Here is a 20,255-nt window from a genome sequence, read left to right on the forward strand (position 1 = left end):
GGAAAGTTTTCCTTAAATCAGGCCCTTAGTACATGAGGCCCTTTGTTCTCATGCCTGCAAGGTGGGCTGATGTACTAATGATTGAGAGAGGATGCAAATGTGTGGGTTAGAAGTGTGGTGTTATAGTATTTGATCAAGAAAGAGTTTTGACATCTCAGGGGGTCATCTAAGGATATTGTGTGTTTGAAAATGTCATATATCTGCCAGTGGATGTGGCAAGACAGATGCAGACAGTGTACAGGGTGTGCAGGGATGAAGACCTAGCTGAAAGGCAGCGGAGTGCAATACAGGGTCTAAGGTAAAGATACACCAACAAGTGATTGGAGAAGTAGCTGGGTTCTGAGCACAGAAGTGTCACTCATCATGATGAAGTTTTCTTTAAAGAGATGCATCTTCAACTCTTTCATAATTAAAGCAGCATTGGGGCAGTTTTGATGAATACAGGAATGTTTAATATTCTGGTACATAAACAAACAGGGCCTGTTGACTTGTTTTACCTTTCTACACTTCTTTGCATCCAGTCTGACAGTGCCCTGGCTTGTAAGACCTTTCTCCCCTGAAGTTTAATAACCACAGTTTTGATCATGCTTCCTCCATTTTCAAAACTGCAAAGTGGGTGATGATTTAGAAAGTATTCATCTCACTGCTCAGGGAATCGGTCCTCATTCATTGAAATTGTGAGGGCTTTTGCCTGTAGATTAACCTACAATACTAAAGGCAGTTGATGCAACCAATAGGAATACACTTCATAGGGTGAATCGATTGTGCTAGTGTGTAGTGAAGTCAGCATCTGAGATAGGTTGAGAGCTACCTGAGTTCTAGTTCTGCTGATATCTGTAAACCAATCACGGCAAACGGAATGTTGATCGGACCAGCCACAGTCCTCCTCAAACACACACACAGTCCAAGCATGATGCTCTGGCCTCACTCTTAAGGAGCCATCTTGAAGGGGTGAAGCTTTTCCATTTTCTATGTCCAGGCAGTTCTTGGTATCAGGGCTCGACTTCCAACAATTAAAGGTGGCCACGAAATGGCCCAGAGAAAAAACAAATAGGAGAAGTGTGAGGGCCACTGGGGTGTGCTCATTGTGAGGACATAGAGGCCAAATGCAAGACTGATGGAGCCATAGGAAACTGGAAGAAGAATCAGTACTTGCTGAAGATTGCAATGATGTGCTCTCCATCCTTGGGCACGTAAGTACCCACACCTGAAAGAGAAAAGAAGGTTTGAATTTAGAACAGAAGGTATCATTCATTTAAGGTTTTGCCCTGTTCAAGAATTCTCAATATTGATACTGTCTTAAGTCAGGAAGAATGACCCTGGTTTACGATGCATTTTGTGCTGACTGAAGACAGTTTTAAGACAATCTTTACATTTTCCTTCCTCGTTGTCAGGTTTTCTTTCTAAGTGCCGGCAGTTTTCACTTGTCCTTAAGCCGGGGAAAAGCAGGTCAATGTCTGCACCATAAAAGAGTCGTCTTAGGACAAAACAAATCACAGAAAGACACCTCGTAAGACGAATGTACTTAAACAAGCTGCTGGAGTTAGCCCCTTCTGGTTATTCTGCCATGGTTAAGAGCCGCAGTTTGAGATGTAGCCACATTTGGAGCAGGTGATTCAGCATTGGTGGGGGGGATGGGGCGTTTGAACAAAGCATGTTACTTGGGAAAGGTCCCTCCCTTTCCTCTTAATCTGAGTTTCCATATCCACAGTCATCAAATGCCTGTGTGGTCTTAGAGTCCCTCATGAATAATTTTACCTCAGAGTCTTGTGTTGAATGTATTTCCTGCCTTACCCCTCCAGGTTTTATACTTTACCGTCCTACCCATTTCCCTCTCTGCAGGTTGTTAAAGCTTGAACATTTAAAATGATTACCCCACTATACTTTTACCATTTTCTGAATTCCATCCATTTAATGTGGTGCAACCAGTGAATATTCCAGTTAATTGTAGACAGGCAGTAACTGCTCATGGGTCGTCAATGGCGGTGGATATGTTACCTTCATGGTTGAGGAATATGAAGCTTATAAATATGAATTTTCTCATTCCTGAGTTCATTTTCCAGCAGTCAATGCCATTTCACAAACATTCCATACATACCCTGAGGCAGTAGTTCCACCTGCACATAGACCTTATGAATATTTAGAAATACCATTAACATACCAGGAACATCAAAATTGGTTCCAAGGCCCGCTCCCACATATACTTCAATAGGTCAGACTCGTCCCCTCGGAAATGATGGGGCAACCTGGCCAACTTTAGGTCGCTACACACCATATCCAAATGTGGGAACATAAAATAATGTTGAAATGCATGGTTTAAATACATAATTGGTCAGACTGTATTGACATATAATGCAATATGTTATGCGTACATTGGCTACTGCCCTAGCAAGGATTCTTCAAGCTAGGCAGCCACAGTTAGCTGTGCCTGCTATTGGTCCAGTTAGTATGAATGCTATTATTATGGGTAAAATTCCCACCAAACAGGAAGAAATTCCGTTTTGATTGCACAAAAAACCCAGCTTGGAGCAGTGTTTCTCCCTATTGGAATCCAAGATACATTTAGGTTTCTCACTATGGCGGTCATTCTGACCCTGGCGGTCAAAGACCGCCAGGGCGGAGGACCGCGGGAGCACCGCCGACAGGCCGGCGGTGCTCCAATGGGGATTCCGACCGCGGCGGTAAAGCCGCGGTCGGACCGGCAACACTGGCGGTCTCCCGCCAGTGTACCGCCGCCCCATTGAATCCTCCAAGGCGGCGCAGCTTGCTGCGCCGCCGAGGGGATTCCGACCCCCCCTACCGCCATCCAGATCCCGGCGGTCCGACCGCCGGGAAACGGATGGCGGTAGGGGGGGTCGCGGGGCCCCTGGGGGCCCCTGCAGTGCCCATGCCACTGGCATGGGCATTGCAGGGGCCCCCGTAAGAGGGCCCCTACAAGTATTTCACTGTCTGCTTGGCAGACAGTGAAATACGCGACGGGTGCCACTGCACCCGTCGCACAGCTTCCACTCCGCCGGCTCGATTCCGAGCCGGCTTCATCGTGGAAGCATCTTTCCCGCTGGGCTGGCGGGCGGCCTGAAGGCGGCCGAGGGGATTCCGACCCCCCCTACCGCCATCCAGATCCCGGCGGTCCGACCGCCGGGAAACGGATGGCGGTAGGGGGGGTCGCGGGGCCCCTGGGGGCCCCTGCAGTGCCCATGCCACTGGCATGGGCATTGCAGGGGCCCCCGTAAGAGGGCCCCTACAAGTATTTCACTGTCTGCTTGGCAGACAGTGAAATACGCGACGGGTGCCACTGCACCCGTCGCACAGCTTCCACTCCGCCGGCTCGATTCCGAGCCGGCTTCATCGTGGAAGCATCTTTCCCGCTGGGCTGGCGGGCGGCCTGAAGGCGGCCGCCCGCCAGCCCAGCGGGAAAGTCAGAATTACCGCGGCGGTCTTTTGACCGCGCAGCGGTATTCTGGCGGCCCCCGACAGGCCGGCGGCGACCGCCGCCGGTCAAAGTCGGAATGAGGGCCTATGTGTCTTCCCTTCGGTATGGTTCCCCCAGATGAAGCGTGTGCTACCTGGGGTACTGCCTTTGCTGAAATATATACACTAACACATTATACTCTCTCAATTGCTGTGTTGCCTGAAGTGCTAAAGCAAATTAAAAATTACCTGGGGCGCCCCCTACCCTGGGTTTGGGGATGAAATTACTTGGCAATTTCACCACAGTATCCTCAGTGATTGAAAGTAACTTTAAAGAAACAACAGCATCTTTGGCAATACAGCAGTGGCTTGTTTTGGTCCCTCCTGCGGATCAGGAACACAAGCTACCTAAAATTATTTCTGAGACCTGTGCATCTATAGGCCATGATAATTTGGAAACTAAGCCTGGTAAACCACAACTTAAAACAAAATCTGATACAGATAACAACAGACACCTGAGGCTTCTGAAAAACACTGGGATAAAAATAACAAAAAAGATAAACAGAAAATATGGAGTGCATTCCCGCAACTAGAGTCCACAGAAAAACGTTACAAGTTATGTAAGTGTGATACAATTAAATAGCCTGATAGGTATCAGAATTCTGATACATGTCCTTCTTGTTTCTTTTAAAACTCTTCAGAGTGAACGTCAGAGAGAGTGGGGCGAGGCAAACAAACACAGGAATAGTATGTGAAACCCAAAAAGGACTCACAACGCTCTTCTGATCTCATCATAAAAAAGGAAGAGAAACTTCCACAACAGAAGCCCCAATTTAAAAAGACGGAAGTGGCAGGAATTACTGCTAGATATGCCACAAATACTCAGGACACTTCTTCTGAACAAGATGTGAGCAAAAAAACTGCTCGGCAGCGCAGCAGATGTCACAATAGTTCACCAGACTCTTGAAGAGTTTCTGGAGGCTAGACCGACTAGTGATTTCATACAAGTTGAAACCCTAGATCAGCAGCTACGCCCTCCTGATGAACTCTATGACTTGGAGATCGAACACAAGTGTGATATATGGCGTACTATTAAATTAATATTCTTGCAGAACTTGTCTAATGCTTATAACGCTCTCTTGTTATACGGTTCCTATGAAATTAGTAGGACTACGTATGCAACAAGAACCTCATACTAAAGAGACACAGGGCCCAATTTAGATCTGGACAGAGGGGAAAACTCAGTCACAAACGTGAGGGATATCCCATCTGCCTTTTTGCGATTCTATGATCTCCTATTGAGATCATAATAAGGCGGACGGGATATCCACTACGTTTGTGACAGAGTATTCCCTCCACCAAGATCTAAATCAAGCCCTATGTCCACATTTTTAGTTAGTAATTGTTGATTTGTTTTGGTTAGCTCACAGTGTCACATTCAAACCCCTAAACTGACACGGGTAATACATGTTATTGGCAACCTCGAACATGATACTCTGATTCCCAGTGAATCCATGGAAACATTCTAACCCTTGTCGTTTGGCCACTCTTGCATGTCCAAGGTAAACACAAGAAAGATATGAAAATGCATTTTCAAACATTTATTGAAATGATCTTATTCTTGCAAAGAAAGCATGAGCTGCGATTATTAGAAAGATGAGACATGTTACTGTATTCAGCATTGTTCTAAGGCTGAACAATGTAAACAATTCAACCATGGTAATTGTTACTGGTGTTGGCTGACTCCTAACTGTATCTAATACTATACTCAAGAGAGCATAGAGAGAGAACCCTCTACCAGATCAGTTGAGATAGTCTGACCCCCATGCCATGGTCTTAGGTGTCAGGAAGATGGTGTAGGTGTACAGGTTATCTTCCTTTGCAGGATGGAGGTTGGAATCAGCAGGTATGCCTCTCAATCACAGTCCACAGGGGTTCCATGATCAGCTGGAGTGAAGTGCTCCTCTCTGTAGCATGGCTGCTGTTTATATACTAAAACAGTCTTCCTACCAAACTGTGACAGAGGTGCAGAATTGCCACTTTGGTTTGTCCAGCAAAAATGGTTGTCTCCTAACAACCACAGAAAAGGAAAATAGAGGCATTGCTTTTTGATTGTTTGCCCCTGTACTGAATGTGCAGACTACAGGGCAACAGTGCCTTCCAGGAATAAATGCATGAGCAGCACATACTCAAGTTAGTAGAAAACTATGTGAAAGTCATTATTAAAAAAAAGATGTCAAGCTAAAAACTTGAATCTAAAATGAAGATCTAATGCAAGTCATGTAACAGTCCTGTCAATGCTCTCCTGTGTCTAAGAATTATCAGACACACTGAAAGTTTAAACACTATGATGGCAGATTCAAAATGAACAAAGAGGAAATTAGCCTGAATTCTTCAGATATGGAAAAACATATGCCAACAGCACTGCGGATACCCAAATAGTGGAGTAACACCTTCTCCGTAGAGGGAGAACTATGATAGGAGGGCTGAGGGTCAATCTTCTTCTCTAGTTTCTTCCAAAGAAAACTTCTGGGATGAAGGCAGATCCCAGTTTAAGCACAAAGGTAAAAGGAGTGTCCTTGATGGAGAAATATTTTGTAAAAATTCAAAGTCTTTAAATCATTGTGTGATTGAATTGCTACAAGAAAAACATTTTTGATGACAAGGATTTAATTCAGCAACACTACAAGATGATGGACAGTGTGCTGTAATGTTTCAAACACTCACCCCCAGTCACAGTCTATGTTTCGTTTCTCTAAAGGGCGGGAAGGCCGAAGCCTAGAAGTAGTTGGGAGGGTGCTCTGGTGAGTGCTGCAAGAGCGGGATCATGAAAGTTAAGCAGAACAACTTGGGTTAAAAAGATGAGAATGCTGAAAACCTGGGGCCAACTTTATCAATGTTTTGGGTCACGCTTGTGCCACATAAGGTGACGCAGGGTGCCACAAAACGAGCTTCAGAATTACCAAGCCACACAAGACCACCCTGTGTGGCCCTGCCTGCCGTGGTAAATCTGGTGTAACGCAAGGCAGAGCAAGTCGTGTGTGGACCAGGATGGGTCCCTGGGGTCAATATATATTATTATTTGGGGAGTGAGGGTGCATGACGTCCCACTCCCCTTGCTGATTAAAGCCCTGGGGACCCCATTCCCCTGTAGCCCAACATATTAATAAAAGGGGAGGGGAACTTTGCAGATCCCCGACACACTTCGATTGGATCAGAAAATGTGTTAATGCCATACTTCCTCCTTCCCAATTTGACTTTCACATAGTCCCCCTCTTCAATTCTTCCTCCAACAAACCGATAACACACTTCTTCATCACTCCACATTCCATCATCTATAGAGTCGATATTTTCATCTTTGCTTCTCTTCCATTCATATTCACAAAAAGCATTTTACCCTTAACCCTATTTAAAGTAGTGTTGTATGCCCACATCATTTTTAGGTCAAGGGTAAACGTACGACCTCCTGTATACTTTTAAGAATACTTCTTCTGTGGACCTGCAGCTATTTAATTTGTTAGTTTCAGTGTCATTTAAAAATCCTTGCTTGCTAGTGTCCAGTCGGGCCTCTTTGTCCCTCCTTCTTCTGTGTGGGAGCAGGAACCAACTACTGTATAATTACGCTTTGTCCTGTTTATCTGGTCTGTAGGGGACATTTTTTTCACTTTGTTTCCCGCTCCTGTCCAGGGAAGCTTCCCTTTTCATTTCAGAGCATTCTTCCTCTGAGCTTATTTGTAAACAAGGCCATAAATCAGGCTGTTATCTTGGTCACATTTGGTCTTTGTGGGCTCTCTGCACCCACTCTCAGCTGCCTGGCTCCTGCCCTTCCTTGGCTTGGATTTTTTTTACCAAGTGTGCCTGCCTGTGTGCTGAGAGCAAGGGCGGAGGATCGCTTGTAATTTCGTATAGCCTAGGCACCCAGCTGTACCAGGGCTCCACAATCATTAGAGTCAGTGCCCACTTCTGCTCCATGCAGGGATCCCACTCGCAGCTCCATCAGTGCACCTCAGTTCACAGACTCCAGGCCCTCAGCTGTGCTAGTGACAGGAACCCCTCAAATGCTGTCTGCCACAGCACCTCAGTTCTTGCAGTCAGTACACTCTGCTGCTCCAGTACTGCGACCTTGGACGCAGCTCCATCAGTGCACCGCAGTTCACACACTCCATGCCCTCAGCCTTGCCAGTGCCAAGAACCCCACGCACGTTGTCTGCCAGAGGACCTCAGTTCTCGCAGTTGGTACACTCTGCTGTTCCAGTACTGGGACCTCGGGCACAGCTCCATCAGTGCACCACTTTTCACACACTCCAAGCCCTCAGCTGTGCCAGTGTCAAGAACACCACACACGCTGTCTGCCAAAGCACCTCAGTTCTCGCAATCGGTACACTCTGCTGCTCCAGTACTGGGACCTCGGGCACAGCTCCATCAGTGCACCGCAGTTCAAACACTCCAAGCCCTCAGCCATGCCAGAAACCCCACATATGCTGTCTGCCAAAGCATCTCAGTTCTTGCAGTCAGTACACTCTGCTGCTCCAGTACTGCGACCTCGGACGCAGCTCCATCAGTGCACCGCAGTTCACACACTCCATGCCCTCAGCCTTGCCAGTGCCAAGAACCCCACGCATGTTGTCTGCCAGAGCACCTCAGTTCTCGCAGTTGGTACACTCTGCTGTTCCAGTACTGGGACCTCGGGCACAGCTCCATCAGTGCACCACTTTTCACACACTCCAAGCCCTCAGCCGTGCCAGTGTCAAGAACACCACACACGCTGTCTGCCAAAGCACCTCAGTTCTCGCAGTCGGTACACTCTGCTGCTCCAGTACTGGGACCTCGGGCACAGCTCCATCAGTGCACCGCAGTTCAAACACTCCAAGCCCTCAGCCATGCCAGGAACCCCACATATGCTGTCTGCCAAAGCATCTCAGTTCTTGCAGTCAGTACACTCTAGTGCTCCAGTACTGGGACCTCAGGCGCAGCTCCATCAGTGCATCACAGTTCACACACTCCAAGCCCTCGGCCGTGCCAGTGCCAGGAACCCCAGACACGCTGTGTGCCAGAGCACCTCAGTTCTCGCAGCTAGTATACTTTACTGCTCCAGTACAGGGGCCTCGGGTGCAGCTCTATCAGTGCACCGCAGTTCACATAGTCCAAGGCTTCAGCCGTGCCTGGGCCAGGAACCCCACACACACTGTCTGCCAAAGCACCTCAGTTTCTGAGCTTAGCTGTAAGCAAGGCTATAAATCAGGCTGTTAACTTGTTCACATTTGGTCTGCCGCCTGTGGTCCCTGGAGCTGAGAGCAAGGGAGGATGGCTTGTAATTGCTTATAGCCTAGCCGCCCTGGACTTCTTACATCAGGGTCTGCAACAAAATTAGCAGTGTTACCTGTACACCACAAAATTCTTTCATGAAACATGGAATAAACTGTGACTGCTTGACATTATCCTGCTTTCTTAGTCAGATATGACTGACCTTTCCTAATTAAGTAATTCAGTGACCTGTAAATTAACCTGCTACCTCCACTTTTGTCCCAACAAGCATACAGGATCGTTCCCCCATCCAGAGGCCCCGCCCCCAGATGTAACCTGATGTCACCCAGGAAACCTTTGTATGGCGTCCCTGCTCTTTCAGCTCTGATACCCACATGCGGCTCAGCCAAAGCACCTCCTTCCAAGCACTCAGTCCCCACTGCTGTTCCAGTGCCGAGACCCGTCACCCAGCTCTAACAGGGCTCCGCAATCCTTAGAGACAATGCCCACCTTTGCTCCATACTAGGATTTCACTCGCAGCTCCATCAGTGCACCTCAGTGCACACAGTCCAAGCCCCTCAGCCATGCCAGAACTACACACACAATGTCTGCCAGAGCACCTCAGTTCTTACAGTCAGTACACTCTGCTGTTCCAGTACTAGGACCTCGGGCGCAGCTCCATCAGTGCACCTCAGTTCTACCCCGGCAAGGTCAGTTCCTTTCCTATACTGGGACCTCGCTCACATAAAGTTCCATTACCGCAGCTCAATTCTAATATTCAGTCCCACTGCCAAGCCAATACTGGGCCCAAGGAGCAAAACACAGCTCAGCCAGTGCACCTTAAGTCTAACATCCAATGCCACTGTTGATGGGAACCACCACAGCTCTGCCAGAATCCATCAATTCTAACATTCAGTGCACATTTCTTCTCAGGACTAAGGCTCATGCACATGCCCTTTAGGACTCCTCACTTCTGTTTTTCAGAGGCAATGCCACTCCCATGCAGGGCCCCACTCGCAGCTTCACAGGGCACCTCCAGGCTAACACTCGGCAACACTGGCACTCCAATACTAGGGTCCACACATAGCTCAATTAACATACCTCACTTCTGACCTTGTGTTCTTGTTACTATTCCAGTAATGCAGCCCACATACGACTCTGTCAGTGAACCTCAACCCTAACCTGCAGCGCCCCATTATTCCAATACCAGGAATTACACAGCGCTCCGATTCTCATGCCTCACCCACTGCCTTTCTGTTATTCCAGCACTGGGCCGGGACACAGCTCTGTCTATACCCCCAATCCTCATCTAAAGCGCCCCAATATTGCTGTATTGGAGTTCACATACATCTCTGCTAATGCACCGCCTGCTGTTCTGCAGCGCCCCCTGCTGTTCCACACTCTGACATCTGTTTGAGGACGTGGGGGAGCCAATTAAATCTATTCTTAGCTGCCATCTTTATGTGGGAGGGTCTGTTTCACCTATCTCACGCTGTTCTTTCCTTTAATCTGTTTACTCTCAATGTTTTCTTTCTCCCCCACTTTTATCTTCACACCCCTTAAAATCCACATGTTAACAGTTTCACCCTTTCTTTCAACTACAACTGTTTATTTCTATTCTTCTCCCTTCTTTATTTCGCTTTTCCTCTTGCTACTTCTTTCAAACTCGCAAAAAACGTGGTTATTTCTTTCCTTGTTTCGTTCCTCTCTCTTTACTTCCTCAGGCGTTTATTCTTTCACTATTTTTTTCTCTTCCCTTCATTCTTTCTTTGTCTTTTTTATTTGCTCTTTCCTTTGATCCGGTATGCGTCCTTTCACTTTTTTTTTAGATCGTTCTTCCTTCCTTTCTCTGGTGTTTTTCTTATCTTTATCTGTCAATTCAAGTTTTACTATAAATCCCTCTTTTTCCCGTCTGTATGTGGAAGCCACAAGTTACTTGTCGGGACCGAAAATGTCAAAGTGGAGGTGCTTAGAAGGCCATTTTCTTCGCAGTGGGAAGAAACAGCATCCAAGTGGGTTGATGGTAATGACTCAGGTGAGAATAGAGAAAAGGTGCATTTTTATCTGATTTTTACTCATATGAAATGGTGGAATAGTGAAGTATCCTTTGAGTTTACTGTTATTTTGAAGAGTGATTTGCTGTGTCTGTGTAAAAGAGTGTAAATTGTGACAAAGAATCCCCACCCCCTCCAATAAAATTCTTTGAACACTGCTTGGTGGAGGCTCAAAGGTTGGTACAAGCAGCACCACCGATGCCAGCCCATGATGCCACAGAGCAATGAAAAGCCAGCTATCCTTCACTCACACGCAAAGTCATTCTAAGGTGCTTGCAGATGTCAAAGGTGTGATAGAGAACTAACACGTGCGTTAGCCAGACCTAAATTGTGCTTCAGTGACCGCAGTAGCACGAGGACAACTGAAGTGCATTATCAGACTGGTCAGCTGTGGGGGCTGCAGTGTCATGAAAGTCAGCTTTTGTTTTCAATTCTTTCAAGTGTTTGCTGAGCTCATTTTTAGGTCTGGCCGAACCGAGCACACTCTGGCCCATATTTATACTTTTTTAGTGCCACATTTGCACTGCTTTTTGACGCAAAAGCGGGGCAAGCTTACAAAATACAATTGTATTTTGTAAGTTTGCGCCGCTTTTGCGTCAAAAAATGATGCAAATGCGGCGCTAAAAAAGTATAAATATGGGCCTCTGTTCTTTTACACAAAGGCTTCGATGTAGACTTGTGATTGGCTCTTGGCGAGGAGGTTTCGATGTAGACTTGCGATTGGCTCTTGGCGAGTAGGTAGACTTGTGATTGGCTCTTGGCGAGGAGGTTTCGATGTAGACTTGTGATTGGCCCTTGTGAGGAGGTTTCGATGTAGACTTGTGATTGGCTCTTGGAGAGGAGGTTTCGATGTAGACTTGTGATTGGCTCATGGAGAGGAGGTTTCGATGTAGACTTGTGATTGGCTCTTGGCGAGGAGGTTTCGATGTAGACTTGTGATTGGCCCTTGGCGAGGAGGTTTCGATGTAGACTTGTGATAGGCTCATGGAGAGGAGGTTTCGATGTAGACTTGTGATTGGCTCTTGGCGAGGAGGTTTTGATGGAGAGGAGGTTTCGATGTAGACTTGTGATTGGCTCTTGGTGAGGAGGTTTCGATGTAGACTTGTGATTGGCTCCTGGAGAGGAGGTTTCAATGTAGACTTGTGATTGGCTCTTGGAGAGGAGGTTTCGATGTAGACTTGTGATTGGCTCATGGAGAGGAGGTTTCGATGTAGACTTGTGATTGGCTCGTGGCAAGGAATGAATGTGCCACATATCACATGCGCAATAAAGTAGTGCGTCCATAGTATACCATATTTCCTCCTGCCTTTGTGACCTGGTGCTGAGGATTCATGGTAAACTTGTAACAACATTCTTACAAATATTAAAAACGTAATAAGCAATTTTAAAATCGTAATGTGCGATCATATTTGATGAGTCTTAAGTCCCATTTTTGTAATGATAATGTTTTAGATTACTTAGTTTGCGCTTTGGTTCCTAGTGGCGAACAGTATTCCGGGCTAGGAATTGTCTTGCCTCGGGTCTTATCTGAATCCAGCTCAGATCTCCCCATGAAACTTTCTTTTTGCACATCTTTGGTTCCTACGACGTGTCCCCGTCCACGCGCTGCTGCTCGCAGAAGCTCCACTACTGGGATTATAATTAGTCCTCCCAATTTTATGGTATTTATTTTTTTGACGTTTCTGTTTGTATTTATCCATATTTATTTTTGCCAAATTTTATCTGTATTTATCCATAATATGTTTTGGGTTTTGTGGAAAAAATGAAGCTGAAACTGGTATATTTCCACATTTATTTAGCCGAAAAATATGCGCTTATGCTTGAAGGCCTGCCAGGTTTCAGCGATATGAACACTTGCAGAAGATAAACCAATGCACTTATATGAAAATATGCAAATTTCAATATCAACCTTGAGCAGTACCTACTGCTCATTTCAGCCTCTTTACAATTGTTTTATTTATTTTTAACCCCTTTACCTATCAATAGACACAACTATTGGCCTGGCAGTCATGCGAGAGAGCATTTAGAATCACCCAAAAATCAAACAAATTTCCATTTTTATCCACATTTAAAAATAATTACAGACAAGAAAATAAATAGTTTTCTCTCTTTATTTATCCGTAAAAATCAGTAAAAATGGAACCATGGAGCGTTAATTATAATGCTACTGTCTCCTTACCTTTGTCCAGAACAAACGTCCCACTGAAGAACTGCCAGTAGGTCTTGCCATTGGCGGACCCAGAGAGGTGGTTAATGGTTGCGACAAAAGGACCCCACGACGTCGATTCAGTCTGGAAACTGAGATGAGGGAGGGCAGATTAGTCACCGTAGAGTAGCCCACCAGCCCTGGAAGAGATGCCGAGTCAGCCCACCAATACCAGCATCAGTTACTACTGGCAGGCAAGGGTTTGAGAGAATGGACCAAGAGGGGCGTCTGCGACAGAGCGCATGTGTAGAGGCTGAGAGACGAAAGAGGGTCGCGAGTGAGAACCTATTGAAGGTTTGCAAAAAGAAAAGACTAAAGAACTGAGATTGAAAACCTAGAGATCTAAAAATAATACAAACAGCAATAAAGGAATGATAGAGCAAGGTAAATATCATAGAGCGAGAGTGGACTGGGGAAGAGGGAGGAGAGAAGAATAGGATGAAAGAAAGAAGAAGAGGAGGGAGCAGATGGCAAGGACTGGAGGGAGTCAGAAGAAAGAATAACAGAGGAATAAAGGAAGCTTTATAAGAAAATGTCACTGGTATTATAAGAAAAACTCATGTGAATGATATAACAGGTGTGAAAGAGAAGAGGAAGGCTGTGAAGGAGAGGTACAAAAGATATGTCCAGCAGCAAAACTGTGGAGAAGCGAGAAAGCACATAAAAAAACTCAATAAATAAGTATCCCAAAAGGAGAGGCGTTATACATGCGTACTATGGTTGTCAGTCAAAGGACCATTTCAAGGAATGATGGCAAAATACTCTCAAAATTAACTAAAACACTGATTATTTTATAAATAATTTTCTAACACCTCTAAGTACCTAGACAAAGCATTAAAGGTCTGTTTTAGAGTTTGGCAGAGGGATGGATGGATATCCTGTTGACTGAAATACAAATCCCATTATATCCTATGGGATTTACATTTCGGTGGACGGGACATCCATCAATGTTGTGACAGAGTAACCCCTCTGCCAAACTCTAAATCAGGCCCTCAGTCATCAAGAGTAACAAACCTATTCCTCTTCCATAGTTTAAAAAACAAATCTCATGACAGACAAACGTTCTCCCAGTGAAGAACCTCTCAGATCTGGAAAGGATTGCATTGCCTCAGGAAGTTCCCACATCACTGGATATTGAGACCTGTCTTCCAACAGCCACAGTCTCCCAACTCCATGACTCACAGCGCTTTCACAGTTGTTGATCACCTTAGATTACCTATAATCCCACCACAAGTATTCTACCTTCAAATCAAGTGTATGGAGTGTTTGTCAGCATGGCCAATTCACTCTGGAATACTCTGGAATAGTTTCAGCTGAATTAAGAGTGGTCCCTGGTCCATGGCATGTGAACATTGTAGTGATATCTCCCTATCCAGAAACATCATGCAAAGACTCCTTTAATTCCAAAGACCATGTCTCCTTCAAGGCAGCAGCACGTGAACTGAGTAAAAGCCTCTTAAGAGCACTGGACAGATACAGATTCTAACAGCAGGAGAAGCAGAGGCTTGGGACACACTGAATGAGACTTCAAAACAGAAATAACTGGAAAATGAGGTACAAATTATTTGCAGTAATCAAGCTTATACCTACATTTAAATAATCAGCACCCAGCACTGATCCATCTTTTCAAACTCAAATAGGAAATTAAACTCCAGCTTCAATCCATGTTTGCACTGTCCATGTTCAAAGGCAACTTCCAATAGAGCTAATGAGATTCCCTGGATCCTGAGAGATGCTTCTGGGTATCTGTGAGAGGTTTATCTCAGCCTCCAAAGCTATTGTGTTTTATTTTCACCACATTAATTACACTCCTGAGGGCAGGTCTTGCCTTTAAGAAGGGGGTGGAAGTAGTGTGACTTGTTTTGTAATCTTTTCGCAGGGTACTAAACATGCTACAGTAGGTTGTGGCAGTATCTCAGTTGGGATAACTAGTTCGGCTTCTTCCCTCAATGAGACATCAAATATGGCGGTCTCTGGGTTGTGTTCAGGGTATGCGCTTTGTATGGTGGCTTGTGTTAGTGGTTACGGTCATGCACACAGAGTCTACTGCTCACCAACCCCCACTTTCACATCTGTGTGGGAGGGTGACACACCAAAGTATACAAAATAGTGATGGATAGAATGCTTGAATTAATCTCAGCCACTGGCAATTACTCGGGCAGCATCGCAATCTAATGTTCTTTTGCCCACTATGCTACCCCAGTTTGGACCCAGCCATATGCGAATCAGTCTTGACCCTGCTCCAGTGGGAACAGTCCAGCCCAATCTACCAGGCCAGGTCCTTCCTGAACCATGCACACTTTGTCACTGGAACCAAGCTTTACCTGGCTGATGAGCCCATGAAAAGGGTGAAACCCATCAAGGGTTGCTTGTGTTCCGGCTCAGGAAGGACCTGGCTTCCAGATGAGGCTGGACTGTTTACATTGAAACAGGGTCAACCTATTCGCATATGGTTGGGTCCAAACTGAGGTGGCGTGGTGTGGAGAATAATGATGGACTGGGCTGCGGCCCGAGTAATTACCAGTGGATGAGATTAATTCAGGAATTCCAGCTGCCATTTTTTTGCATAGTTTAGTGTTTGGGAGGGTGAGCAAGCATGACTGTCAAACATTCCCTATATTCAGTCTCCCGGTGTAAGGACGTGAGTGACGAGTCCTTGGACTCCCTTTGCCGTTCTACTGAGGTTTGTGTCACCCGCACACTCATGAGATACCAGCACCACTGCGGCTCCTCTTACCACTTCCCAAGAGGATTTCTACATGTGTACACTCATGAGTAGGCCGTTCAGGGCTCCCTCTGCCACGCCTCAGACTATTCTTAGGGCCAATTGCAGGGCAAAGCAGGGAATGCCGAAAATGGATCGAGGATTGAAGATAAGGAGCTGATCGCAAAATCAGTAGGATCAGCAGCGTTGGAAATGACCAACTGGCAAATCAGCAGGATGGGTCTCCACTGAGAACTGATGGGGCCTCAGGGGTGTCTTAGAGCTTTGTCTCCAGTTGTTGAGCCCTTGTGACAAGGAGTCAACAATGAAAGAACCACGTAGACTACACATGAATTATTATGACTTTCTGATTATTCAGTAGCTCTGTCTACCACTGTTTCTTCTACATCTGGGAGCTTGTTTCTCACCAAGCAGTCCCTCTGGGGCCCTGTCTCAGAATGGCCATTGTCCTCTCACTTCCTGCTCTTCCCACTGCAAGAAGTGGTGTCCAGTGTCCATGAGGGCAGGCTAGGCGCGCCCAGGTTGTGTTATTACCTTAATGAGGTAGATGACTTCATTGGAAGATTCCATCTTGGAATCCTTCCCAAGCTCCCATGACCAGGGACAATTACATTTCTTGTTGGTGCCTTGAAGATGGGAGTGGACTCTGTCTATCCTTTTACCCTTTGAGATGCTGAGACTAAGGTTTATCAAGCATTTTAATTTTCCTAGGATTCACCTAACAGAGCTAAATGTCCTCTACCAGGGCCCTTGCTGGCTTCCAGAACTCTACAATTACTCTATAGAATAGCTTGGTGTGCTCCCACTGCCCAGGAGACACATTTAGGCTCAGCCTGCAGCTTCCTTTACCAGCCTCCAAGGATGCCACCGTCAGGAGGCAGAGTTTGCAGAACTCGAGTAGTTACTGCTCAGATGACCTTGGAAGCATGTTTCAGAGGGTGAACGTGAGAATGAGCCAGTGGATGGGTAAATGAATGTATGAGTGCCAATGCTCGTCTCTGTGCCTGTGATCGCTGGAAGTGCTGTACAAAAAGCCTTCATGGACCTCACCAGCTTCATCATCAGTCAAACGTGATGTAACCAGAAAGTGTTTTATCTAACTTGTTGTATGTAACTTTGTCAGGGCCTGGAAAAGACTACCCTTAAATGAGGCCGCTGATCAACCCACAGAGTTCGCTATCTTCTAATAGTGTTCAGGCGATCATCTGAAGAAAAGGTTTTGTCTAACTTCAAAAGAGATTCCATCTTTAGAAAAAAGCATTGGTAGAAAAAGGCCCTCAGTGACAGCAAGCGGAAGCAGCTCCAGTCACAGCCTCCTCTGGAGTCCATCCCGCTCAACAACCAGAAGAAGGCAACATTGGCCAAAGACAGACACACCCTGAACCCGGATCTTCTGAAGATCCCCTGATGAAGAATACTTAGGGGGATTTTTATGAGAGGTTTGCACCACTGTTGCGTCAGTTTGGGTGACGCAAAGGTGGTGCAAACCTTTCAATAATATCTATGAGTCCACACAAAGCCACTTTGCGTGGCTCTGAGTGACCTCATAGATATGGAGTAAGGCAAGGCAGCACAAATTGCTGTGTTGCCTTGCTCTGCATCAGGGAGGTGTTCCGTGGGCGTTGTGGTGGGTGTTCCCCCGCAACACCCATGGATTTTGATGCATCCCCAGATTTACAAGAGCCTGTAAATCTAGGGGTACACCAAAACCTTATGCCTCCCAGGGGAGGCTCAACAAGGTGAAATATCATAATTTATGCAGCACACATAAAAAGAGAAAAAAGCCCACCAGGATTGTTTTTGTGCAGGAAGGTTCCCCTTCCTGCACAAAAACAATCATGTCTACAACGTAGCCACCCTTGCTGCATCGGCGCTAGGCAGCCAAAATGGCACCAGTGCAGTGGGAAAGGACAAGAATGTGCTGCATTGCTATAGATACAGCGCATTCATGTCCTTTCCCTTTGATGCAGGGTGGCGAAGCGAGGTGGCTTGCTCCACTGTCCTGCGTCAAAAGTCCATAAGTTTGGGCCTAGGTGCTACACACTCATAGCTGGTACGAACTACAAACATAGCTGCTATTGACGATCAAGACTTGTCGTAGGAGTCAGCATACAGGCAGCCCAAGGAGCTCTGATTGAAGTGGAGAAGGGACACCCCTTACCTGAAGTCCTTGGGGTTCATCTTCTGAGCTTCTTTCATGACATCGAGGAGGACCGACCCCTTGGGCACAGAGACCTGGATGGAGTACTTGAACGGCTCCCCAGTGAGGTCATTGACAATGGAGTAGTCCACAGTGATGCTCGGAACTGAAGATGAGAGTAGTGAAAGAAAAAAACAATGGAAGGATTAAAAGAAGAGAGGAAAATAAAAGAAAATGGACAAAGAGTAAAAGAAGAGAAAATGGAGCAGCACAAGGGAAAGAAATGATAAAAAACCATTCAATAACCTCTGCCTCCATTCTGCTGCGAAACCTTGTGCGAGTGTCCGTAACTAAAAAAGAATCCGTTTTTAAATACATTTTACTTTCACTTTGCCATGGGGCCCAGGCCACTTGGTGCCCTAAGGAAGAGAAATGAACTGAAGTACCCTGCTAACCTCAGCCTCCCTCTTCTGCAAAGCCATGTGCACTGCTCCCAGGAGAAAGCCTACCAAGACTGGCCATGCGCTTCTCGATTGCACCCAGACGGCCCAAATGCCAGCTCAGTACCATTCACCTCGGCACCCAAACAAACCTGCTGCGGAGTACCCCAGGGATCCTCACTAAGCCCGGCCCTCTTCAACATCTACATGGCCCCACTCGCTAAAATTGTTAGACAGCATGACCTAAACTTTGTTTCCTAAGCTGATGATACCCAACTGGTCCTCTTCCTGACCGATGACCCAGAAACAGCCATGAGAAATTTGCAGTTTCGGCCTGGATGGAAACCAGCTGCCTCAAACTGAACTTGGACAAGACAGAGATCCTCATAGTCAGGCCTACCCCCTCCACCTGGGATGACTCCTGGTGGCCTACCGCCCTAGAAAACGACCCCACAACCTGGGCCATCATCCTGGACTCCACATTTTCCATGACCCACCAAGTCTACTCCGTCTCATCGTCATGCTTCCACACTGCGTCTCCTTGGGAAGTTTTTCAAGTGGATCCCCACTGAGACAAGAAGGACGGTCACTCACGCTCTTGTCAGCACCAAACTGGACTACTGCAACCCGCTCTATGCCGGCATCACAAGGAAAGTACTAGCAAGACTACAGAGAATCCAGAACACAGCAGCCAGACTCATCCTGGACATCCCCTGCCACAGCCACATCACCACCCACCTCAGAGACCTTCACTGGCTCCCAGTCGACAAATGCATCACCTTCAAACTCCTGGCCCACACCTACAAGACACTTCACAACATTGGACCGGACTACCTCAACCACCACCTGACCTTCTACACCCCCGCCAGGCAACTCCGATCCTCCTAACTCCTCCTCGCCGCCATCCTCAGAATCAGGACCAGCACAGCCGGAGCTCTTACTTCGCAGCCTGGACATGGAACACACTCCCTCTCAACCTCAGACAGGCCGCCTCACTGAAGCAGTTCAGGAAGGATCTCAAGACCTGGCTCTTTGAGTGATCAACATGCCCACGACAGCACCTTGAGACCCCATGAGTGATAAGCCATGCTTTACAAGTGCCTGATTGATTGAGTTCCATGGCCAGGGTGCCCTGGGTGGTAACACAAGCAAGGGAATGGCTCCTTGTTCTTGATTGGGTAGTAATAGGCAGCCGTACCAGGTGCAGGGGTCCCTGGCTCCTCATTCTACCATTTAGCTGCCGTACAAGACAGCCCCATGCATAGCAAGGCCTAGTCTATGAAATATTTGTGCCTACCAGACAAGTAGTCTATGAGATAACCAGTATACCAGACAACCGCTCTACCTGACAACTAGTCTACCAGACAGTCTACCAGACAAACAGCATACAAGCCACCCAACGCATAGCAAGGTCTAGTCTAATAGACATCTGTGACTACCTGATAACCAGCCTACCAGACAACCACTTTACCTGACAACCAGTCTACCAGACAACCAGGTTACCAGGCAACCAGTTTACCTGGCAACTAGTGTACCAGACAACCAGTCTACCTGACAACCCTTTGTTCCAGACAACCACTCTACCTGACAATCAGCCTACCAGACAACCAATCTACCTGACAACCAGACTACTAGACAACCAGTCTACCTGACAAGACGTCTACCAGATAATCACTCTACCAGCCAGCCACTCTACCTGATAACCTGTCTACCAGATAACCAGTGTACCAGACAACCAGTCTCCTTGACAACCAGTGTACCAGCGAACCAGTCTACCTGACAACCACTCTACCTCATAACCAGTCTACCAGACAACCAGTCTACCTGACAACTATACCTGACAACCAGTTTACCAGCCAATCAGTCTACCAGCCAACCAGTCTGCTTGACAACCAGTTTACCAGCCAACCAGTCTACCTGACAACCAATCTACCAGACAACCAGTCTGCCTGACAACCACTCTACCTGACAACCAGTTTACCAGACAACTAGTCTACCAGATAAACAGTCTGAATGGTAGACTGACAGACATTCT

The 20,255-nt window shown here is 46.7% G+C and overlaps 1 protein-coding gene across 1 annotated transcript in view; it reads right to left on the bottom strand.

Moving 5' to 3' along the window:
- Positions 1 to 429: 429 nt before the first annotated feature.
- Positions 430 to 20,255, bottom strand: part of LOC138293700 (cobalamin binding intrinsic factor-like) — a 31,711-nt gene continuing 11,885 nt past the window's right edge. The window contains exons 2-4 of the mRNA XM_069233023.1: positions 17,802 to 17,946; positions 12,889 to 13,007; positions 430 to 1,207 (exon numbers count right to left, since the gene is read on the bottom strand). Of these exons, the coding sequence (XP_069089124.1) occupies positions 1,146 to 1,207; positions 12,889 to 13,007; positions 17,802 to 17,946 (326 nt within the window). The 3' untranslated portion in view covers positions 430 to 1,145. The remainder of the gene's footprint in view (positions 1,208 to 12,888; positions 13,008 to 17,801; positions 17,947 to 20,255) is intronic.

Source organism: Pleurodeles waltl, chromosome 4_2 (genome assembly GCF_031143425.1).
Source record: "Pleurodeles waltl isolate 20211129_DDA chromosome 4_2, aPleWal1.hap1.20221129, whole genome shotgun sequence".
In the NCBI taxonomy this organism is placed as follows: domain Eukaryota; kingdom Metazoa; phylum Chordata; class Amphibia; order Caudata; family Salamandridae; genus Pleurodeles; species Pleurodeles waltl.